The sequence below is a fragment of the Vidua chalybeata genome, chromosome 2 (assembly GCF_026979565.1).
Source record: "Vidua chalybeata isolate OUT-0048 chromosome 2, bVidCha1 merged haplotype, whole genome shotgun sequence".
Taxonomy (NCBI): domain Eukaryota; kingdom Metazoa; phylum Chordata; class Aves; order Passeriformes; family Viduidae; genus Vidua; species Vidua chalybeata.
The window spans coordinates 99,425,264-99,451,473 of NC_071531.1; the positions used below are offsets into that span (position 1 = coordinate 99,425,264).

The 26,210-nt window shown below is 36.0% G+C and overlaps 1 protein-coding gene across 2 annotated transcripts in view; it reads right to left on the reverse strand.

The window, feature by feature from the left end:
• Positions 1–26,210, reverse strand: part of LRCH1 (leucine rich repeats and calponin homology domain containing 1) — a 113,921-nt gene that overhangs the window by 56,633 nt on the left and 31,078 nt on the right. For both annotated transcript variants that reach the window (XM_053934715.1, XM_053934714.1), the window contains exons 2-3: positions 6,194–6,338; positions 3,180–3,306 (exon numbers count right to left, since the gene is read on the reverse strand). In XM_053934715.1, coding sequence (XP_053790690.1) covers positions 3,180–3,306; positions 6,194–6,338 — 272 coding nt within the window. The remainder of the gene's footprint in view (positions 1–3,179; positions 3,307–6,193; positions 6,339–26,210) is intronic.

Genomic DNA, 26,210 nt, shown 5'->3' on the forward strand with positions numbered 1-26,210 from the left:
CTCTGACTCCACGTTAACATATTTATTCATACACACACAGAAGTTTAGCCAAACCATTCAAATTGAGGCGAACTTCCTCCTTACATAACTTTAAACTCAGGACTCCTGACTGAGCCATTATTCCTAAAAAGCACCTGGGTTCAGTCAGAGCTTGTGACAGAGAAGCCATACGGAAGAGTAAAAAGAAGTTACACAGTATGTGAACACATGGACCCTTTTAGAAAACAGCAGGCAGCTAGTCCCACGTGGTCAGGCTGCTGTCTCTGATTAGATGAATGAGGTAAAGGACATAAATCCCAGGTGAGAAAGTTGAAGGCTTCCAACATGAGATAGGAGCATCCCAGAGATGGAGGGGGCTGTTATCTGAAGAAGGCAGAAGTGCAATACTGCCTGATAGGATGGAGAATGGAATTTTACTGTACATCTGATAGTTTTGGGTACAATTACTGAGCCATCTCTGCATAATTACTTTTCCTTGGCAGAAAGCAAGTTTCAGATTATCTTCACACTAATCTTGCACTCTGCTGGCTGACAGTAGAGGCATGATTGAGTCAAAGATTTTTTTGCAGCAAATAAAAGTAAACTTACCAACCAAATTTTTTGCCAAATAATTAAAATGTATTCCACAGGGAGAAAATACTTATGCTACAAGAACCAAAATAAGTTAGCTGTCAGAACCCTAAATTTAAAAGAATACCTGGAAGTTTTCTGCAAGTAATATCAAAGTTGTTCTATGCTACAAGTATGAAATTCATAAAAATACGTACCTGTAATAAGAAAACCATTACCTACCCCAGTTTGGAGGATAGAAGGGAAAATGCAGAGTTTACTGGAAAGATCTAATTTGCAGCAAATTACATTTGCATCATTCTACAGTGACTATAGGGGTAAATTTTGTATAAAAAAGTAGTTAAAACAACCCTTTGCTATGTACATACAGATCTCACTGCAGGCAGCTTGTGAAACATCTGGGGAACCTGAGGTTGCTCAGAAATGTCCTATGGATATGAGAACTGCACGGAGCCAGGTGGCATCTCAGGGTCTATCCTGTGGCCCAGGCCAGCACCAGCACTGTGTACACACCACAACAACAGCACTCCCTGCCAGAGGGCTGGGTGATGCTTCTGCTTGAATCCCATGCTATTCAGGCTGGCACTGCTCTCACACAGCTGAACTTTTTGTGCAACAACTGCAATATGACTTCATGTTTTTTTCTTTGTTTCTTTTACTCATTTTAGAACAATGATCACCTTATTATCTGAAGTGCTTTACAGTTTACATGCCAACACAGATTCCCCACTCTCAATCCTACCACTATTTGCTTCTCCCAATACATCACAGTTATGTCATTTCCAGTTAAATAGTGCAACTCATTCACTAGAAATGTACCAAACACACATGGTGGCATCAAACTGTGTAATCAGGTCATCTGAACAGACTCATGCTCAATTTAACAAAAACTTGTTTTTCATTCAGCCCCCCCTCCCCAAAGCCTTCTAAATCACAAAGAACAAGCATCAGAACCTTTTTCAGTTGTCATGTATCTTCTAGGCTACCAAAGTGACATGTGGCTAGAGCTCTCATATGGAATACTTTTAGAGCAAGAATTGTTTTGCTCTTCATGACAAACAGTAACACAAGCTATACTATAACTGGAAAGCAATATGAAAATCCAGAATTCCAAAATTTAAACACATGATATGCTTGAACTTAACAAACCCAATCTGCTTTGGGTATAATCAACACTGATTTCAAGCTTTTAGTTTTTACTAAACTTTTTACTAAATTTAACTTAAATTATTTATAAAGCCAGAACCATCACCTTCTATTGTGTCTATTTTAAGCACAACAAAAACAGTGCTATAACTTATTTTTAAGAATAATTAAATCAGAACCATCTGTGTAAATCTCATTTAACCCACCACACACAAAAATTTAAAATATTTGATAAGATAAATTAATAATGCTCACGAAAGAAAACAAACTTGGTAGTCTTGAACTCAGTCATAACTCAGAAAGGAAAAGGTAACTACCCCCACCATCCTCATCAACAGCCATATCAATTGTAATATATAACAGAAGCCTGATACCACAGGATGCTGCTCAAGAATATCAGAAGTAACAAGCCCCATAGTTGTCACTTCATAATACCTATGAAGAATCAATAGCAGGGTTGGGGTCTCAAGCAATGTTATTCATTTCTGTAATGTAATTTATTGGAGGAACTACTATTATAAAAACAGGAATATGATAATAAGGGACTTTCAGGCACAGAAAAGCAATGCAAGGTAAATGCTGTCAATGGAGATAACAGCAGCTGGAAGGGAGTTCAAATCTGATTGCTTTACTATGCATAAATTAGCTTTGTCAAAATATAGTTTGTCAATTTGTATCTCAAAAGGTCAAAATCAATAGAAATAACCAGAAGACTTATGTCATAAAGAATTCAGAGTCTCAACCTACAATATATAGCAGAAGAAGTTAAAGGAAGAGAAAGGGAAGCATTCTCATATATATTTTCCAGAAACATGTGCAATTAAATTTAAATTTATTTTATGCTATAGTACCAAATAAGTTTTGCTTTTTCAGACTGTCATTGACTGGACAATATATTCTAAATTATCAACTGCTTGTAGAAACTGTATTTGACAACAAGGAGTATAATCATTTTGTAGATCTGTTTAGATGCGTGTTCCAGGAAAGGAAGGTTGCATGACAAATGTAGTGAAATAAAATGAAAATAGACTGATAAGACCAGTATCTCGAGTGGAATGCAGTGTGGTAAGCAGATAGTAAAAACACAGAAAGGAAGCTGGAGGGGAGGGTGCTACAGAGGGGTACAACCTTGTAGAGCCTGATGCCAGAACTTAAGGACTTGATACAGTGAAACAGGGAGCCAGGGCAGGCAGTGAGCAACACTGGTAAAGATGAGGAACTTTGAAACTGAGTTTTGAATGAACCAAGGGCAGTGATGTTGTTTAAAATAGTCCTGAAGAACATAAAGGAAAATCCTATTGTGTTATTATCCAACACACTTGAGAAGTTAAAAACTTAAGGTCTGCAAACTACATTATGGTATTGAGCACTTGTTCAAATATATGCGAAAAGTGAATTTTACTGTTTCTATTTAAATTCAAAAGAAGTCAAAATAAAAAGTGAAAAAAAAATCAGTAACATACCAATTCCATTAACTGTTTTAGCTGACCTATCTCTTCTGGAAGGGAACCTAGCTTATTGTTACTTGCAATTAAGACTTTTAGAGGAAGACCACACAGGCAAGCTGGCAAAGAAGAAAGCTGATTTCGACTGCAACAAAACAAAACAAAAAATATTAAAACCATCGGTGATGTTCTAGTGTATACTCACAAACTCTGAGAGCTGTAAAATGTCTTCATTTTCGTGGGTCATATTTTATGCATATAAAATTGAAATTTTCCAAAGGCAATAATTAAGACACTTGCAACATTAGAAACACCTGATTATTGACTAACAATATTGCAGAATATACCACTGTGGAAAAAATGCATTGTATCAGTTTAACAACATTGTAACAAATCTGTTTGTCACAAAGAACAGCTGTGTCCCTTTCTAATGAATACAGGGAAGTCAACTGAGATTTAAACATTCCTGTGGTTTTATGTGCCATTAAAATGGATGCCTTTTGTTCCAGCTGAAAGACAAATATATAAATAACAGACCAAATGGTTATTTTCTCAATTAATTTAAAGGACATTTATAGTTGAAGATTTCTTGGTATATCTTGTTCTATGGTTCTGTGCAATTAACCCAGGTAAATACAGCAAAAATTTCTGGGACTATCACTGGTTCATTTCTTTCCAAGATTCAGAAGCTAGAGCTTAAAGATGACAAATGTCCTGAACCTTTGTGATGTCCACAAGATCATAAATAGTAATTTGTGGCTCAATTCCGAGAAGAAACTTCATGCTTATCAGAAAAACATAATAAGTACTCTCTTCTGGAATATTTAAAAATTTCCTTAAAATATAACATTTTCTTTCTTATGATTATTAGCATGTAGTAAAACAATGAACAGTAACTTGAAGGGGTACTCCAGCATAAACCATTTTTATTAGCTCCTGCCTACATGTTAAGGCTTCAGAAAGCAAAGATATGTGACTACACTCTGGAACACATGGTAAAAATTGTCCTGTGCAATTTCAGTAGGAGTTGCAATATTGACATGAAACAAAGACAAGGAAAAATTAAAATTCCACAAGTTGCAAAGCATTTCTTCAAGAGCCAGACCAGCAGCATGCTACAAACCTGCATATAGAGATGCATATTCATGCTCTACAAAACAGTCTTAAAATGTTGTACAAAGCAAACTACCATCCTATCTCTGTTGTGCATGCCAAGATACAGAGATATCAAGTAACAAACCCAAAGAAAATAAAAATAAGAACTCCAACTGTTAACCAGCAGAAGCTGGAAAAAAGTATGAATGCTTGTTGTGGAGCCAGGTTTCTTAATTCTAATGTCCTTACAGCAAGACACAACATTTTTGAAAAATTACCTGGAAGTATTTTTTCAAGTTCAAAGAACTCAAATGGAGGAAGCCTAGCCTCTAAAACAGTAACCCTATGCCACAGATCAGACACAGATAAAAAGTAAGTGAAAACAATTTTTAAGTTCCACAGAACTCAAAAGCAACCCAGTAAGAGATAAGGAACAGAACATAACCAGGACAACTGAGTAATAAATCATCATTAGTTTCAAAGGAATTTCTTTAAATAAAACATGAACAGTATCCACCAATGCCAAAAAACTATATATAGATCTCTTGGCATCACTTTCTAATGCTATTCAACATATGGGCTCTGCTGGTAACAGGCAGAAAAATATGCATTTTAAATCTATTATGTATTTCTTGCCAAGAAGTAACGTGGTTAGAAAGTCAAAGCTGTATTTCCTTCTTCAGACTCTTCAATACGTTCAATTACATGAGGAAGGGCACATCCAAGTGAAGGGGTAATTTTAAACTGAGAGAAATGACCTTACTTAATCAAATTAAAAATTACTTTTATTTTGACCAAGGTACTGTCATATGTGATATAAAATCTATTATAGTTTTGTGATGATTCAGACAAATTCTATCACTATACAGAGTTTTAATTCACTGTTTCATGACATTGAATTCTAACTAAATTAATTCCTAAATTTACCAAGATGTTTTATGTATATGTAATAACTTAATCCAGTTTTAAGTTCTTCATGTATATCTAACATACACTAATTCAAAATCTCAAGTCCTATTTCTTGTATGTGTGCAGATAATCAGGACACACTACTCCACTTAAATTTTTAAGACAAAATAGTGTTCCACAGTGGCCAAAACTGCAGTACAGTAATAAGATAGACTTGAGAAAATAAGACATGAGAAAGATCTTCAGTGTTGATAAAACTGATGATCAGAACTTCATTCCCTGAATTTAAAAGGCCGAGAGCCACTTCACCTTCTACTCAGACCTCATTCTCACAAAGAGCAGACTGATATATCTGCACTATTACAGTTTTTACACATTAAACCGCAAAGAAAACTCCACACCTTGCCCCAACTGAAAAAGCGCTCACCTGCCCTCCATCAAGAGCACTTGTGCATTCACCTGTACTTTAACTAACAGCAATTCTCTATACTGATTAGTATTCACACAGATTTTTCCTGGAAAGGAGGCAAAGATGTCTAATTCTTTGCCACTTTCTCCTCAAAAAGGCAGCAGCTGTATTTCTTTCATAATATGACTATGCTAGAGATAGATATAGTATCACAGTCTTCCATTCCATTTCCCATTGTGAAAACTATAAATCCTCTGTCCCTCCATCTTTTTAACTGCAAAATGTACGTCAAACTTTACAAAATTTGTCATCAGAAGTGAATTTAAAAAAAAAAGTGAATTAAAAAAAAAGTGGACGTGATTAGCATTTCAGATTTATTAGAAGATTAAGGGACAGAACTGGATTGATTTTCTTGGTTTTCTTTTAATAATTATTTTTACATTTTGGCATTTACAATGCCTTCATACAGAGTTGTCTCTGCAGCCAATGAGCTTTTGCAACACCCTTTTCAGTATCATAAAAAAATGCAGTCAGTTGTTCCGTAACCTTATAAAGTGCAGACAAAAAAAGCTTTACAAATTTGCAAATAAACAAAAAAATGTAGCAAAGATAAACTTACCTCAAATTTAAGTAAGTTAGCATTTGCAAGTTTACTATGGCATCTGGTATAACTTTGATACAATTGTGGTATAGATTTAGTGTTTCCAGTGACACAAAATGGCACAACTCCGTAGGAACTTCAGTTAACCTATTCTTGGATAAATCTGAAAAGAGGAAAAAGACAGAAGGTACATTTTTTGAACCATCAGAAAGACATACATTGAAAAGCTGCAATTTATTAAAGTAAGTGAATAAATATAATTTACAGAGAGACAGCAAATTAGTTCAGTGTCTTTATTACACAAAGTAAACTTTTACTTTTAAAATTCTGAAATGGAACAAGCTGCATATAAAAGAGCAAACACTCAATTAGGATTCATTAGGTCTAATAAAAAGTAATTATTTGCAGGACTCAATATGCTGAGGAAATAGTTGCAAACAGATTCCAAAGCTCATATAATATACCCAAAGATCTAGCCAATACACAGACATCTTCAAATAATGACAGCATTGAGAGAAAACAAGCAACCAGGATTACATCTTTAATTTACTTGAACAGATAAATAAAAAATTCAAGTAATTCTTCAAACTGGCCTGTATTTTCTGGGTCTAAACCATTTATAAATGAATGCTACACAAAGAAACAGTGATGGTCTTCAAGCACACAGTCACAAAGGAAAGTAAGGAGGAAAAAATGTTCCTGAGCTTTGTTACTTAACTATCACTGTGTGAAGAACAAGGTATTATAGCACCGATGTGAGCTCAAGTCATAAAATAATAATGCATGCCAGCATTCAACTGAATCAACTGGGTTCAAATCATTGTTTAAATAGTGTTGCAGAACAAATATCTTATTCTCAGAAACTACACAAATGCTACCTACCCATGTCACCAGCCTGATAACCTCACCTGAAGAATGGTCACGTGTGAAGTGGAAAGAACAGGAATGTACCTACGCAAAAAGTGAAATGTCTGATGGTGAGGAAAAAATAGAACTTAATGATCTCCTCACTTCACTGCTGCTATTTTAAGCCTAGTGCCTGATCCTTCAAAGCTTATTTCAAAGCTTACTTAAACTAAAAAGCAAAAAGCAGCCAAAGTATGGATTATTTCCATGGCCCTGATGATCTGTCTCCTGTCTTTAGGGCCATAAATCATATATTTGCTTTTTGTGAACAAACAGGTAGAAGTCTGAAGAATTTTTTAACTTCCTTTCAAGTTTGCTGTGCAGAAGCACAGCTTGAATTCAAATCTATCACTAGTCAGAAGGACTTATTAGTTTTGTTCTTGTCTCCTGCAATGTGAGTTGAAATTCAGCACATTCTATTCTTGCCAGCCTCCACTTGGCTTCACCTCATTGCTTCCAACAAGAAGTGGGTTTCATGACTCCATCCCCTACCAAGACAATTGTGATGGCCTACAGGCACAGTAACTGAGAGCAGCTCTGCTGACCCTAATGGTAGCATGATTGAATCCAGCACCTCAACCAATTATTCACTTCTAAATCACTATACAACAGCAACTCTAATTGCTCTGCTTTCTCTTACCAGGCTTTGATGGTTAGATGCAGCATTACCTTACCTTCTCCTTCCCTTCATTTCTGACATCAAACTAAAGCATTTCCTGTTGAGTGACTGTTACTACTGTTTCAAAGCAGGAGAAAGCTCTTCATGGTTTCTCTGGTTTAGTGCTTTAATTCTCTACTGTTTTCTATTTAACCAGAGAGCACTCGTTTACCAACATGGCATTCCAAAAGAATTCTGCTACCTTCCTAGCTATGTTTATTTTCAGATATTAACAGAAGACTGCCATGCTGTAACTTTTCGAATCATGCAGGAGCTATTCATATTTTACAATTCAAGTGCAAAGAAAACCTCACTTTTTAAAAATCATGCTTTCCTGTGGTGACATTGCCAGGAATATCCTGGTCACTTTCTCCTTTAAAGTGGAAGGAGCAGCAAATGATGAGTGAACTCTCCTTTCTAGGGTGAAAACAACCTGTATAGCACTAGATGGAGAGTAACAACCCATCCTTCACCTGATCCTTCTCCAGTGATACACAGATCAAAACCTGTGAACACTAAAATGTTACTTATTCTCAAGCTCCGAAAACTGCAGCCTGCCACCTTAACTCCCTCTTCATGCCTGTTCTCATTTATCTTCACATCAAATAAAAGACTGCTGCCACAATATTTGACTCACGCTTGAAAAATTCCAGTATCTCAAAAAAGAAAAATAGCAATGAGATTGACCCCACTCCTAAAACAAGCAATACTAACACAGTTAAATGCCCTTTTAAAATTATTTATTGCTATCTTTTGTTCTCAAAGTTTTAACTCTGTTAAACTGATGAAAGAAAAACAAAAACCACACAGATCATCACAGACAAATGCCTTCCTGTCATCCACAGGTCCATGGGTTATAGGACACACTATATGCACAACAAAGGAAGTCCATTATCTGTTGCTGTGTAGTTATCACAGTAAGATAATTTCAACACTTGTATCTACTGTTGCTTCCTAAATAATGATAATGATAACAATAATTTTTAAACATCTTATCTATTCACAGTATAGGGCAGAATAAAAACTGCACATTTTATTTACACTGTTGTAACATAACACAAAAAGGAGAAGTTTATCACTATCATTTACTGATAGAAGGTATCATTAACAGGACATCCGAATGTCTTTGTGGAATACAGTACTGGAATGGAATCTGACATACAGAATGCCCATCACATTTTTAACTTGTGGTATAACTTTTCCCAAAAAATAGACCTCCCTGATTATATGGAAGTTAAAGAAGAAAACAGATTGCTATTGTACAATCCTAGAATGAATGTAAGCCTCTGAACGTGATGCAGCTGTGAAGAAAGCTTAGCAGCTTTCAGAAAATTCCACACAGGAAAGCACATGTTGTAAGAAACTAAAAGGAAAACAGCCTGCATAACAGTTTTATACAGTACCTTATAAGCCCATACAAACATATAGAGAAACCTCTGAAGTTCACATAATTATTATGATACTACTTTATATGAAGATACTTTTGCCTCAAACTTCTGCATCTTACAGTAAGTCTGCATAAAACTCAGAATTAACCTGAAATACAAGTTCTAGTATAAAATACAAGGGTTAAGACTTTAGGAAACTCCAGAATCATTTGAGCATACTGAAAAAAACAGTATGCCTGCACCTCAATTTTGTCACCATTCATAAACTTTCTGAAATTTTTTTTGCTAAGGCATTCTTGGGTTATTTAGGGAAACGGAAGAATGCAGAAACTACATTTTTAAACCACTTGTGACAATACTTTTAAAGTACAGAAACAACAAGTTGGCAAACCTTTAGTTTCTTCCTGCAATTTTTTAACTCTACACTTCCCAAACTGCTAAGCTGTACACTCCCCTTATGGCACTAATTTGAAGAATAACACTTCATGGTAATTACTAATAATGAAGTTATTACAGACTTGGCTTTTGCTAAAGAAATGGAAATGAAGAGAGGGGTGGAATTTGCTAGTATTTAAAAGAATTTTAAACAATTTGCTTAGACTATGCAACACAAGGGAGATTTAATAAATTAATGAATCTATGGTAGCAGAAGAACATTTCATGGTTGCCAAGACAGTACAGGTAGATTTCACCTGAGGCCATTATTTCCTGTAACTTCCATTATTAAATAGGTGACACAAATACAAAACAATGGGGCATGGGAGTCCATGCAATGGAGTGAGCTTCCTGTTTTAAATTAAATACACCATTCATTCATTATTTGTGACACCAAGACATTTTCAAACTACATCTGGCTTCTCTTCATCTTTCCCTGCCAAGAACAAGTTTGTTAAAACTCCAAAATAAAGTAACAGAACACAAAAAAATAAGCAAGCCAGTTTAGAAAAAATATTAGATGGAATCTTGATCTTTAAAAGAGTCAGCAGAATTCTGGCACAATGACATGGCTTTTGTATGAGAAGTGTTACTATGTTGGAAGCCAGACAGGAACTACACAAAATAAGCATTTCCTTAGCTGGGAGTGAACAATAAAAAGCAAAAAAGTTCACACTGGTAAATAAGCATTTAGCAGGAGACTCCAAGCCTTGTTTGGTAACTAGCACACTGCAAGGCCAGGAATCACACTGCCATTACAGTAGTAATTACTGGCCCCCATCCCTGCGGCAAAACCTTTTCATTCCTACAGCTCTGACAACCTCCACCACAACAAAGCGCTACCACTGAGTAGGACCTTCCTGACTTCACAATTTACAGCCAGATAACCAAGTGCCACTATACATATATATACTATATTTGCATGGTATAAAAAACTGCTCTGCAGAAGTCAAAATGGTTTAGTCACAATATCCAAAATAATATTAGAAGTCAGATAGTTACATTTTGTTCACTATAATTACTGAAGTGCTCCAATTTCACTACTTTCTGGTGAGTCATATATTTTTAAATATCAGTTATTAGTACATTATTACATTAAAATTGCACACTATTTATGGGAGAGCTAAACAACTGAGGATTTTAAATTGTAAAACTAATTCCTCAAACAAATATGCACATGCACTACTACATCATAAATCTTGAAAAAGAGCTTTAAAGAAAGCAGTTAATTAAAAGGAAGTGATTTACACATTTCAGATGTTAGACAAATTCAAGTTTATGTTTTATAAGTTTTATAAGTTTGTTTCTAGCACACAAACCTGCAATAGACAAAAACTGAAATTGTGCTATAAGCATCTATCCACCATTGAACAAGAAAAAAATTAAATATATCTATATATAGATCTATATATGAAATATCTGTATTTACTATGAAGTTCCTGAAATCAAGAAATTGCAAGGGAAAAAAGTCACCCAAACAACTTTAATTCCAGCCCACTAAGTTCCTTTTTTTTCCTGTAGGATTCAGCACTTACTGAATAAAAGATAGGAATCATTTTGAAGAAGCTATTGGCGTTTGCACTAAGATACCATTCAATGTATTCAAATGAGATGTCTGAAATGCATTTGACAAGGAATTCAAACAATTCACTGCAAAAGCTTAAAAAAATAGTAAATTCAACCCTAATTTCATAATGTAAATAAGAACATTAGAAAATACATAAAGAAGTTCTACAAGGCACAACTACATGGAGCTCTTCTTTTTATACTGTAAGCTCCCCATAGTTTTATCAGGCTTTGAGGAAGTCAGTATTTCCTCATTAGCAAGGTACATCTTCATTGGGAACTGAAGCCACAAAAGACGTATCTTGGACACCTTTTGGAATATCTACTTAAAGGGCACTTCAGATCTTTGGCAACGCTGTCCCCCACTTCAGCAAAGAGGGGAAGTCATCTACTATCATTATAATTGCACCTATGAGAATCAATCAAATGTCAATGCTCTCTAATGAAGCAAGTACTTTGTTCTAGCCTTCTGCCCAAATGGTAGGAAAATCCACCATTCTAGAGACAAATGCCCTCCATTAGTCATGACAACACTAATGGAACAATGAAGTGCTACATACTTTTAAGACCTGCCCCATACTCTCCATACTCACAGCAGATACTTACTCATCCTCTCCCTCTGCCACAATTTATGAATAATATCCTGGGTGTACAGTTAGCTTTTACTGCAGTCAGCAACTTCTAGGACAGTGATGCTATGTGAGTGAAAAAGAGGCAGCAAAGATCTCCACTGCCCCTGGCATCAAATGCATTCTGCTTTACTCATGACAGTTACACCAAAAAAATGCATGGCACTTCTTCACTAAGAAACATTTCTATCTTGGTTACTTAGCAAACAGAGTAACAAATAACAGAAGACAAAGAACATCCAGTAAAGTAAAAACAATTCTGCTTCCCTATTAGAAAAAAACATGAAAAAACTATGCATAGGAATGCATAGGCTCAAAGTTTTTCCTTCTGAAAGTACAACTTGTATCAGATTGAAAAAAGGATAGCTCTAAAGTTGATTCCTAGCAAAGTCATCATTATTGATGCCACAGTATGCAACAACAGCATCTGAACATTGATCAACCCTGAATCCAGATGTACAGCTGCTGACTCAAAATATGTAGAAAGTGCATCTGTCTCAGGCAGAAAGATAAAAACATACAGACCTCACAAGACTAGTATTTTGAAGATATTATGAAGCAACTCTGCCATCTCATACACTTGGTAAGCACTTCTTTTGAGCACTGTCAGCATGTTGTACATTTCCATCTAGTCTCCCATTCATTAACTTAAGAATCAACATTAAAAATCTCCACCTCAAAGCCACAGTTAAATTAAGATCACACTAGAGATGTAGGAAATTTCAAAGTGATCATATGTCTACTTTTGTATCCACTTTTCTTTCAATCACTAGGTTTAACATATCAAAATTTTCTTCTTTACCACTGTGTATAATACGTGGGCAAGTTAAAGGGCTAATACAGACAGGAACTAAATGCGGGATTTAGAGAAAAGGGAAAAAAAAACCAGACTGAATAAAAACAGGCTGAGAGCAGGAAATCGTAGAGCCTGGCAGAGATGTCACCACTAGAGGGGGCCCCGATCTCACAGACTTGGCCAACACCCTGCAAGGGTGTTTCCCCTTTTGCTTCTTTCAGAGCCCATCCCCAGCGGATGCAGGGGACAGAAACAGGAAGGTTCACTTTAAAACCACCGCTGGGCACTCCTGTGAACCTGTCGCCCACCACAGTTTTCAAAAGATTACAAATGTGGCTGCTCAGTTGCAACCATTACTGTAGGAAGCAAATATATACCCTGATTTCCAATAGAGCTAAGCCCTTAAAAAGGAAGTCTATTCTGAAATAGTCACATTGAAGTACTTTTCCCCAACCTTCACGCAGATGATACAAGAATATAAGGCATCCCTGAACCCTCTGTAGTACAGCAATAGTAACGTTTGGCCAAAATGATGATACATTTGACAAAGACCCTCCTTGCGTTCCACCCCAGCAATTCTTATTTACTCTATTCCATCCATCACTCCACAATGGAATACACAAGTTACTTTTCTACAGTAAACTGCAATAAAGCATGGCCAAATGTAAGAAACGTGCACCCTACATTTTTTTCTCAGGTAATGCACTAACTAGCCTGGAACAATCCAGCAGCTTAAATTGGCTCTCCCAGTGATCCCAAAATTTTGTGCAAACATCAGGGTTTTTTGTTTCCTTTGTGTGAAATAAGAGGGGAAGGAGGGAGCAAAAGGCTAGCATATTCTTATTATTATCTCCATGGCACACTCCAGTTCCAAGGACATGAAAACAAAATTTCTCTGCAAGAAACATGTTCAAAAGAGCACCATAAGTCTGAAGGAATAAAAAAATGAAGGTTACTATAATAGTCTGCTTCATTATTGTACCTACTTTTAGGTGACAACATACAACATTTGAATTTCTCCTTTATCTTCTATTTCTTCCTTTTTAGGACAACAATGGTTTGGGGTTAAGATTATCAGAAAAAAAACCTGTTGATGAATCTCCCAACAGACTCCCTGAAAGACTCCCTAAAAACAGACAGTAAGACTACAGGATTATTCCTGAGACCTCCATGTGGGTACGAACAGATGTGGACTGATCCCAGCTAGCCAACAGGTGCCCACCCAGTGCCTCTATCACTCCCACCTTCAGCAGGACAGAGTCAAAACACAAAACAAAAGTTCATAGATCAAGATAAGGACAGGAATAAACAAATTAAGTTGTAATAAATAATCAAAAATCAGATGCCTATTCCTAGATAGAGGGGGGGAAAAAAGGGAAAAATAATAAAAATACTTCATTGAACTGAAAACAAAATGAGCACAGTACATATTTTTTCCATCCTTTGAGAAACCCCAAACAAACTAAAAACCACGTAGCTGGAACCACTAGAACTACAGGCTTGTAATTTTTGTACTAAGATCTCTATCCTATGTAACTGTTCCCATGGCTCTTCCTTAAGACAATGTTTCTCAACCTTCTAATTTTTCTTTCCTTCACAATCAAAGAACCTTGCCTTCTTTGGGGAAAACAAAACCAAAATAGATATCCAGTATGCTCCTTGTCGGTCAGGGAGGGGTTGGATGGGTAACATGCAACTTCTTTTTTTAACTTGTTTTAATAAGTCACAGTTTACAACAGGATTTTAATCTAACATCTTTATAAGATGAGACACATCAAATACACAGACTCCAAAAAGACTTGCGAGGGGGAAGTAAAATTTACACACAGCCTCTACTTATAAACAACCCAGTGCCTGTGACTAGGCAGGTAAAAACCATCTAATGTTTGCCATAATTCTTGCTGGGGGATACAGCTGGGAATAAGCCAATAGGCACCAATGGCACTTGTGGGCAGCCTGAAATCACAGGTAAGTATTAGTGCTATTGCTGTGTAACAACTGCATGGCAATGTGTATTTTGAAGAGACAAAAGAAAGTCTCCTTCTGGTCTAATTTTTTCCATTTGGTGTTTTTTTGGGGGGTACACTACACAGATAGTCTTCTGAAATGCACAAAATAATTTAATGCTCATCAGTATAGCCTACTAAGCCTGGCCTAAATTTCTGCTTATGGTGTAGATTCATTTCTACTTCCTTATTAAATTTCCTTTCAAACCATCTTCATGATGTCAAAGTTCCACCTTATAGGCTAAGTATTATCATGATATTTTTCTTTAAGAATGATTTTGGACTGAGTACCCTTTCTGAGGAATTCTGTTGTGCTTTTGCTTTCATTCCTATCTTACCTCGCACATTCCTTTTAGTTTGATGGCTCGTGTGCTCTCACTGTGGTAACAGTGGCTTATCACAGACACAGAACAGATTGCACAGAAAGCAGGAAAGGAAAGTCTTAAATTCACAATGCCATCCCTATCAATAATTAAACAAAATGTAATGAACTACAGACTCAGAAGTCTTATCCTGAGGAGGCTACATCAGCTCGTTTATTTATGCCTGAATGAGACCCTGCAGGTCGATAATGAGGAGTCCTGTCAAGAGCTGATGGACAGCATCATTTCCCTTTAGTTATCGTAGCCTGATGGGTACACAGCAAAGGCTAAGCAAGATTTAACTGATCTCAGATTTAAGATCCAGTAACTGCAATACTATAACACTGTTGTTATATTTTTAACAAAACCAACCCAAAACCTCAATCTTTTCCTCAATCTGCTTTCTTCCTGGTGATAAAATATAATAATGCTTTAATTGAACAGTTGGGGTTAAATTACCCTTGTCAGAAGACAAACATCTTAATTGCACAAGCTGTGAACCTGCTCAAATCAGTGACAAGTAACATTTTGGTACATATGCTGCTGCAAATCCAGGTCAGGTTTTGTGAAAAACAGAATAAGGCTAAAAGCTTCAGGCCTAGAACACAAAAGATTTGGGGAACCTTAAACTGCGGCAGCAGAAAGTGCAAAAGATTTATTGGGTGAGAAGTTAAGAACTTTTTGGCTTTGTTTATCCAGCATACACATTTTAAAATCTTTACTATGAGATGAACTGCTAACTTTTAATTTTGCCACCAGAGGAGGTGCTGAACCTGCTAACCTTATACGACCACTACTATTACTCAGTGGCTAAACTTCTACTGATATTATTAATCATATCAGACTGATATCATACCAAATGTGCAATTTTGAGTTAATTCAATTTTTAAATCATTAATGCACTGAAAAAACTCACTGATTTAATAACATACTTTTAACTGTACCATCTAAACATTCTGACTCAATAACTGATATTTCAAATGTACCCCAACAAGTTCATTATATACAGGTGAAGAGATCCACTGGTGATTTAGACAATTTTGTGACTTTCCAGACAACACTAAAAGTCATCCTGTCAGGATTTTAAGTCTTGCCAAATCCATTCTCATGACTCAGCATCTCAATGTCAAGTAGTTCAGTCATGCCTAGGAAAAAGAGGTTACAGCTACTGAGAAAACTGCAGTTTTAACTGAAAAAATGCCTGGCATTCCCACATTACAATTTATCTTCTGCATTCAAAAAACAACAGTCTCGCATTTTTATCTGACTCACTCCCAATTCAGCTTCTTTTTACAAAAAAGAAGAGAGGAAAAAAGAGAGGGAGAGAAATAGAGGGAGAGAAATAGAGAGAGGGAGAGAGAGAAATAGAGAGAGGGAGAGAGAGAAATAGAGAGAGGGAGAGAGAGAGAGAGAGCAAGAAGTAGAGAGAGCGAGAAATAGAGAGAGAGAGAAAAAGCCAAGAGTTCACTACAGGCTCTAAAGTTTTTATTTGGACTTCTCCAAAACTGGGTAATCATTGTGACTGACACATACTCTCATCAGCTCACATCCCCTCTTCCCTCTGCGTCATCAAAACATTTAGATAGGAAATTCATTATTTTGGGAAGAATTTCTAATGAGATTCACCAGCAAATGTACAATTATAAATGCATTTTGCTTCATAAAAAAAAGGCTCTGATTATGCAGAAATTATGAATCATTTCAACCAGCAGTTTTTTCTCTGCAGAGATGACAGTATCACATACCCCCATGTGTTTCCTATGCTTGCTTAATGAAAGCCTCATCTCTGAAGTTTGTTTATTCCAGATCAGCAGATAGCAGAAAATCAACTCTAACACAGAAAGCTTCTAATGTGGCTTGTGCTGAGCTCTCTGCCAGCACACCTGCAGATACACTGAAGGTGTCATTCGAGACTATTATCCCAGAGTTATATACTCTGTGCAAGATAGGAGACAACTGTTGTGCTATATACTGTCAGTTGCTCTGTTTTCTGTACACAACAGTATTTGATTTCATAGAAACATAATTTTAACTCTTGACTAAGGACAGAAATATCTATTTTGTACCATGCTCTTCTAACAAGTGGAAAAGGTTAAAAGGTTTTAAAACTTTGTTAAAAGATTAACTTCTGCTTTCAAATCAAGCATCTCAAGATTTTAAAACGCCAGGAAGCTTAAGATATATTCTGTCAATGTCTGCTATATCATCTGAAATCTTTTGCCAGAAGCATTTGTGAATAACAAATTCTCCTACAGCTTTTTTCCAATGCCTGGCATACAGGAGGCTTTTTTCTTGATTCTACTGCTCACTTGCTACACAACCACCCACAAGGATATGTAACACTAAGGACAAAGACTGCCCTTTAACAATTCCTCCCCCCACTTTTTTCCAGTGATATTCATGAGAATATTATTTTCTCCCAGTCATTCTTCTAAAAAGATAAGCAAGCTGGCTTCTTCTAGTTCCCTCTTGCCACAGTTTTGCTGACCATTCAAGTCTTTTTCTTCACCTGATCCAGTCTCAAGTCATCTTCCTTGAACATGAATGGGACAGAAACCACTGTAGAAGTTTTATGTTACAGCATTGCCATGCATAAAATCATGAAAAATTTCTAATCTGCATTAAATACGTCTTCTGATAAAGCCTCAAGACAAAATCAGATGGTTACAATTTGTCATACTGGTGGCTTGTGACCATCTTCACAAGTATCATATCCAGGCTTTCTTCCTTCACTAATTATCAGCGATGAAATCAAAACTTAGAGCAGCCACTTCACTTTGTGACCCTTTAAGTTTTCTTCTGGAGCATTCTTCACAGAACAATGAATGTTTCCAGTGCTAAAGGTACCTTGAGTGTTGTCATAGATCAGTGTTCTCGCCATAAAGAAGTGAAAGCGCTTAAGAAACAGAACACTAGATGGGAAAAAAAAAAAAAAAAACCTCAAACCCTGATACTAGAAAATACTTTGTTTCTATAACAAAGTTTCAGGTCACAGACTAAGTTGCCTACTTCATCTGAAATTCAAGAAAACAGAAACAAGCAACACCATAAAAATAAAGAAGGGGAATAAAACCACCAAACATTTTTGCTCACAAGTAGACTGTAAACCACAGTATTTTCTACTAATAGTTTGTAACAACAAAGTGTTTGGCAAGTATCTGCAAGCATATCTGGCATTACAAATCTCAGTTGTAATTCCAAAGATAAAAGCTATGATCCTTTAGTAAACTATGCCAATAGCCAAACCAGTGGTTTATCAGTAGATTATTTGAAAACATGTGTATTGCCATTTGTTACTAAGTTTCGCTAGGTCTGCTTTTCTCAAACATCTGAAAAGAATCTTGCCCACGTGCTTCCTTCCCACCAATACATCAGCTGTATCTTAACCAGGAAACAAAAAACATGTTCACTTACTTTAAGGTTTGTTTTAGAGGTTAATAAAGGTCTAAAGCAATGTTTATTAAAACAAATCACTTTCACAACATAAATGCTTGAACCAAGTATGAACAGATTAAATTTATTTTAATAAAGGATGCATATGTTATTAAGAAATAGTTTTTTATATAAAGCATATATAATTTATAAATACACATTATAAATTAATAAAGTACACTACAGCCATGGGTCAGTCTACTGATGTGATATCAGCAAATATCAGTATCAGTAACTCCCCATCAACAATGCAGAGGTATGCACTAGCATTTCCATTTCATGTTGCATCTTTTCCAATGTGACAAAATCCATGCAAACAACCTCATCAGGGAAGACTCATCTGTTATCCCACAATTCATTTTTAATTGAAAAACAACAAAAAATGCTTCAAGGAGGCAAGGTAACTTACAAATCTGGACATGGTAGCCTAATTCCAAGAACATTATTTATAAACTATATACACACACAGGATTTATGTGCAAATATTTTTCGAAGAGGAAAACAAATACTAGCAGACACAGAGGAAGGAGAGAACTTAGCCTTTCCTTCAGGCACGATGAGCAAAGCGTCATTAGCAACTGTGGCACAGAAACTGGGCAATGTGTGCACACCAGCAGTTCCCTGAACAAACACAGTGACTGTCCAAGACGACATTGGCAGGAGCAAGGAGAAGCTGGCACAGACCTGGACCAGCATCCACTTCTTCAGGCAACATTGTAACAAAAAATACAGCCTAGTCTACTGGAATCCTGTTTGCATACACTGGAGACAAAGTAGGAAGAGGGAATAACAGCACCCAAGACAGAAAACCCTTACTTGCTTAGCTCCAGTGAACAAGCGATCTTCAGCACCATGTAGGACACAACACTTAAAAACATTTCAGGGCCGTGAATTAAAGAATGACTCAATCAGAGTTATTAACAGATCCGTGAGATCATTGCCCTGGACAGAAAGGAAGGGAAGGCAGCGCCCGAGTTCTGCCTTTCAGCACATGAATGGTAAATGTAGACTGCACTCAACAACCCAGTTGCCTTTGTTTTTCCAAGCAGAAAAAAGCAGAGATGATTTTTCCCAATTTTTTCAAATGTAATAGTTAAAAGATTATAATAGAATGAGCATTTTCTCCTCTAACTGCAGTTCTACTTCAGATGAGCAATGCATACAGTAAGTTAAGAGTTTATCCTCCTGTATTATTTCAGGCTACTGATAGTGAAGAGGAAAAACAAAATTTAGTCACTGCCATCTCTATATCAGCTCTTGAATGCTTAAAGACAATGTCAAAGCTGAAAGCAGAATTTTCATTCTAGGATAATTAATTAGTAAAAGGATAGTCTGGGATCACCATATAAAATGCATCTGGTTTAGGCAAAACCTGAACAAATTAAGATTCCAACTTAGATACATGCTTTAGAGGAAATAAAACCCTTTTACTAATAAGACTGCATTATTTTAAGGAGATATAAAAAAAGGTTGGTCTAAGGTGTGGGGTTTTTTTTAAACATTGTAATTATCATACTTGTTCATCAGTTGACATTATCATAGTCTAAATGTACTCAAATGGCTTTGGATTTCTTTAAAAGGAAGTAAATATCAATTCAGACATTGAGTGACTGTTACAAAAACAGTTTGTCATTGACTGGAACAAGAAAATAGGGGAGGAGGGAATTTCAATTCTTGTATATGCTACACTCATAGATAAGCATGGATAAAAAAACCCAATCAAAAGCACAAATGTCACTGACATAGTAACTCTTTAGACTACAATAGTTTAAATATTACTATTATACATGTAATATATGTATTTAAGTGACAGCATGAAAAAAAATCTCCTTAAGCACAGAAGTAATTACTTGAAGTCTCTTAATACATATTCCATTTCTTTTCTTTTGGCACTTGAACAAAAAAGACCTGATAAAAAGCGTATCACTGAGTTGCCTCAAGCTACTTCTAGATGTGGACAGGGGAATTTATTGCCAGCAGGAGTAGTCTACATTTTTTAAATTGTTTCTGCATTCTCTGTATACAGATTGTCAAATTATTTGCATGTGGTACTCATGTCATTTCCAGCTGCTCTTTGGTCCTTACTGTTTTGCACCAACATATAACAACACTGAGTACAGCTTACTGAAACTTGACCACAGAGCAACAGTATATTCCAAAAACCACAACCAAACATGCAAAACCTCTCTCCCAGTCATTAAAAGTTATAACAAACAAGAAACATAGCCTTTCCTTAACAGCCAAAGCAAACAACTCAGTAGCTTTCATTCATTGTGCTTTAGCAGTTTTTCCTGCCCAATTCTGACAGGCTAAAATCCCCTTTTAGGCCTCAAAGTTTGCTTAAAACTAATTAAGCAGTAGTGTGAAGTGCCTTTTGAGACTTCCCTGAGTCCTTCATATATTTTCAGTAAGTCACATACTGATTTTAAGAAGTCTTACAATAACAAACTTGTATCTAAGAAATTAATCCAGTTTCTAAATATAAGACTGCACTACAAAAGCAGCTGGTGAAAGTTTATCAGAACTTTTCAAAATTTATTTCTAGATTTTCATATTAATTTTTTAGTTGTTCCTAGAAGTTTTCTGGTCTTAAGTACTTCCAAGAAAATCCAGGTGTACAAGAAATTATATATTCTTTGCCTTCACATGGGTTTCTAATGTTGACTTTGAAACACAACTAATCTTGCACTGACTTAGGAAAACAGTGTTTAAATAACTTTTTATGATTATAAATCATAATTTTTCAGAGTCCTAAGTTAAGTGAGCTATAAAGTTCCCCTAACTTCACTGCAATGGTCAATGAACTGTAAAGTTCTAAGATTTTAACCAAATCACTGTCTGAGTACCGTAAATATGAGAAGGATCACACAGACTGACAGGTAACCCATACAGTATCCAGATTATTAATTCAATCAAAAAATTAATGAAGCAACAGAAAAAATACTCCTGATTTTAGACCCTGCTCTGAATTATTCTCCTTACACCATGATAGAGGTAAGCTGGTGATTACCCTCTTTGGAGGAAATGGATGAGGTAAAAAACATTCTAATCAGCAATCTAGTACACTTCAGTCAGAAAGAAAGCATTGTTTCACATTGTCTTTCAGAATTAAAAAAAAGTTTCTTAAATTTAGTTAAACCATCCACAGCACTTCTGATCCAAATTTATACAAAAGTCCTCTCCAGTTTGCTTTGGCTACATTCCTTGGCTGAACCCTCTTGACCGAGGTTATGGGACCCCTAATACTACCCTGCCATAACAAATTCCCAAATACACAAGCCATAGACTTAGATCCCATAAGATTTTCCTACCAGCTTCCTGAACTACTACTAATAAAACGAATTAATACCATTTTAATTTCTTACACAACTTTTGGCCTATTTTCTACAGAGAATCACCCATCCTATCAGCAAAGAAAATAGTATTTTAACATTTTGTTTTTAATTTAATTAGATGAAGAATTATTTATTTTTTATTTTCTTACCAGGAGTTTTAGACATGTGCAGTTAAAAAAAAAACAAAAACAAAAACAAACAAACAAACAAAAAAAAAACCCCAAATGCCTGAAGTAGTTTGGAAAGGCCAAGGAACTGCAAAGATTAAAGTATCCTCTTCAAACTCAACGTGTAGGGCTTACAAGATTTGTATTTTGTAATTACTTTGTAATCAAGTCTGGAACTCTGGTATGCCCCTGGCATTCAGGGACACACACACAAGAGCAAGAGGTCATAGGACGTCATCATGCTCTTGGTCTACACAAAATCTACATTTCAATATACATGTGACAGCAAATTACAGCATTCCATTTTGTATTTCATACCAGCACTGTTCTGATTCCTCTTCAAGACAGTTTTTCAACTCACCAGCGATTACTCAGACATCTTCAACACAGCAACATAGTCCATGAATATTTTCCTAGAACACTGCAAACTAATCTAAGTCTGAAGACCAGAACATTTGCCCAAAATAAAAAATTCAAGAAAAAATAACCAGCATCTTAAAAATAAAGCTTCACAAACATGCTATTTTATGGCTCCAGGAATAGCTAAATCACAGGCAGATCAAAGTGCCTGTCCATATGAACATAATGTACAAAATTCTGAAGGAGTTTAAATGTCTTCATTGTAGATTGCAATCAGTAGCTTGTGCCTACCAGTAGACAGGAATGAAAACAAGACCATTACGATATGTAGCTTTCAATTTAACCTTCTGAAGTTATTGTCCAAATCTATTTGAAGTGGTGAGTTTATGAGGAAAAAGTGTTGACTGTGCTATTATTAGTCATACTGCAAATACATTTATTCCCAGACAATTGAACTTTCCCAAATGTTGTTTTGAATGCTTAACATGAACTACAGCAAACACGTATGGCAAATGGACAACTCAACACAAGTAAAGAAGATAGAAGCTTCTGACAACTGCTTAAATTCAGTAGAGACAAAGTAAAAAAAAAAAAAAAAGAGAGAGAAAAACCATATCCAGAGCATCATAAGACACAACATAATTTTACCTTTATTTTATACTGATGTTTTCACAGTACTACAATTAATTTAGTAAAGTGTACTGTGTACATCCAAAATATACTGCATTTTACTCTACACTGAACAAAGAACTTCTTAAATAAAAATTCTAATTACTATTGTTCCCTACGGGGGAAAAAAAATTTCAGTGTCCCTACCCTTGCTGTCAGGAGGTGAGAAGTTGTTTAGATATAATACTTACTACAGCTAAATGAACTCACGCAGCTGAATGAACTTACATTACATTGACATCAAACATGCCCAACCATGTAAACTGCTTTAACTGGGAGCCCCAAAAAGAACGTCAGTCACTATAAATGTCTATATAAAACAAACTTAAACAGCTTGAACAGAAATTAAAATCACAGAAATCTAATACTAATTTCTCTGCAGAAGTCTAAGAATCTAAATTAAGAAATAAAATAAATTTTAAAATAGTGTTATGAGAAGGATGTATTGCTTCTTCTTACTGCATGTATTGCTTTTTCTTACTATTCCATCTTAGTCTGATCTTACAATTGAAAAGTTCTCACCTATATGATTTTCAGCAATGTCTTTTACCACTATTTAAAGAGGTTGTTTATCCTCCAGGAATTTAGTTTCCAAATTGTTAGAAGTTAGGACTAATGAAATCAAATAAGGGGAAATGGGTAGGAGGCTCTTGTGTCAATACATGCAAGACAGTAAAAGAGCAGACCACAAGGCCTTTGGCTTTATTCCTCTAGAGCTACAAGATGAAAATAGGACATTAGAGGAAGGAATGTGAAGAAGGTATGATAAAGTTATCAGGGTCAGATCAAAGCAGTTTTATAAGCTGTTATCTTTCTAAATGAGCTCAGCTTTTAACATTTATTTTGCACGCTGTAAAGTAATTCTACCTTGACTAAAGGGAGAAATTGGGAGCAGCTGTTCAAGTGTCCACTTGAATATATTTCTCTATATTCTCAGTAAGTCAATAATGCTGTTTGCATTCTGTTGGTCTAACAGTGGCCTGCCAGACCATGACCTAGTTAACCATTCCAACCCTGCAGGTGATAATACTACACTTCTCACACCTGTAAAGACAAAAGTCAAATAAGCGTTGTCAAACAACACGAACACTGCGCAACCAGTGCTACACACAAAAATGAACGAAGCATAAAAATAATGAGTATGGCAGCTGGAAAACTGATTTAACGCATCAAATAACGGGATTTAAGGCATGGGAAAATAAAATCTTCATCCAACGCAGCTTATTAGAGTGACATACAAAGTTCCCCAAAAAATGCAAAGTACTGATAGAAGATTTGCAGTGTTCTGGTGTGTTTAATACTTTTCCAAATCCTAGAAAGAGGCATTCAGTAAGCAAAGCTGGATGACACTTTTGCCCCCTTCTTCTTCACTGTATGTTACTTCAGAGGATAGAGATTTTGACTTCTATAGGATTATCAAAGAGCAGCACTCAGCAGTGCTCATTATGAATTGTAAAAGTAACTAAAACATTTGGAAAAGCAAGTAAGGAACAATGCATAAACAGACTAAACGCAAATTACTATGTCCCAAATAAATCCACAGAGCTATGGACCTATTTTGAAGACTGTATATGGTTCTAGCAAACTCTGTACCAAAAGAATATGGTCAAAAGAAAAAGGTCAAAGAAGCGAAAAAAACAATGAAAGTATCAGAACAATTTCCATTAAAAGGAAGATTGAGTTGCTTAAGATTGTTTGGGATGGAGACAACCTGGTGGAAGAGATATGGGAGTCAAAGTCAGGAATGGAACCAACTTGGTCAATAGGGAATGGTAATTCAACTGTCTGTCTCTGTAATACAGGGAAAAAAACAAAACTAAACAAGGCATGCAATTCCTTAGAAGTGTCTACTGGAATTCAAAAAGGAACAACACAAACTTTCTGAGAGAAATAGCCATCGAGGACTTAAAGACAACACTTCTGCCTCATGAAGCAGACTTTTTGTAGGCTTTAACTGAGGGACTTCCCTCAGTTGCAAATTTTTGAAAATAGGCCATATGTTCTGGGGGGGGGTAAGAACACGTGCCTGGCTAATCAGTTCCCTTCCCCAGGCACATATGGTGGGCACTGAGACAGACTCCTGGGCTAAGCAACACCTCCAAGCTCTCCAAGCTCTTCTTTTTCATGAGCATATAAAAAGCTCAGATGAAGTTAAAGCCTGCAAAAATTCAGAGAAATGGTTTTGTTAAAACTGCCAGTCATACATTATGATTAATGACTGCAGTTCGCTGATTTACCATAGTCTCTTTGCTACACAACAGTGGACAGCAAAGCTATTAGTCTGTTTTACTGCCCAAATCATACTTTTGTCATTTCACTGTGCCACCTGCACTGCAAGCCTGCTTTACAGCAGGTTTTTACTTCAACAGCAGTTATTTTAAGGTTAAAGCAGACATTTAATATACCTCAATATACTTGAAGACTTTCAACCCTAAGTTCTGTATGCACGACTGCTGGATATTTTAAAATGAAAATAAGACTTTTAAGGGAAAATGGGTGCAGCTCCTCTGCCAATGTAACGATGGCTTGTGAGTTAGAATGGAATATATATGTACTCTCCTAAAAACAGACTGTAAAAAAGCTTCTTCACATCCCAGCAATATACTAATTTAATAAGATAATAAACAGTGTTTTTTTTAGGGGCACATCAGTATAAAAAACCCTACAACCTCTATAGGAGAGTTGTTAACTTTATACAAATAACAATCATGTTACTCAACCAACAAAATCATCTCTTTTCTAAAAAGTTATGAAATCTAGACATAGGCAACTACACACAGAAGATGTGTAACGTGCATAAGATTACAGGCAAAGTTGTCAGGAGACCTAAGTTCTACATGAACTATACTTTCCAGTAATAATGATCCACATCATACAGCATATCATTCAGAATGTCACTAAATTGCACCATATTGGTTTTACCAGCATGAAACATAACAAAAAAAGGAAATGTAACCCACCTGCTTTCCTTCATAAAAACTCTCAGATCCCTGTTAGAATTATTTTTACCAACAGATAAAGGGCAGGCAACAAAAAGTGCTAAATAAGACACCTTTTCTGATAGGACCTCACATGTAACAATAACTGAATCACAGCATCAATTAGGTTGGAAGAGAACTCTGAGATCATCAAGTCCAACCTATGATCAAACATCATCCTGTCAGCTAGACCATGGCACTAAGGACCACATCCAGTCTTTCCTTACATAGCTCCAGGGATGATGTCTCCATCACCTCCTGGAGCATCCATTCCAATATCTCATCATCCTTTCCATGAAGAAATTCTTTCTGATGTGCAACCTAAACCTCCCCTGGCACAGCTTCAGA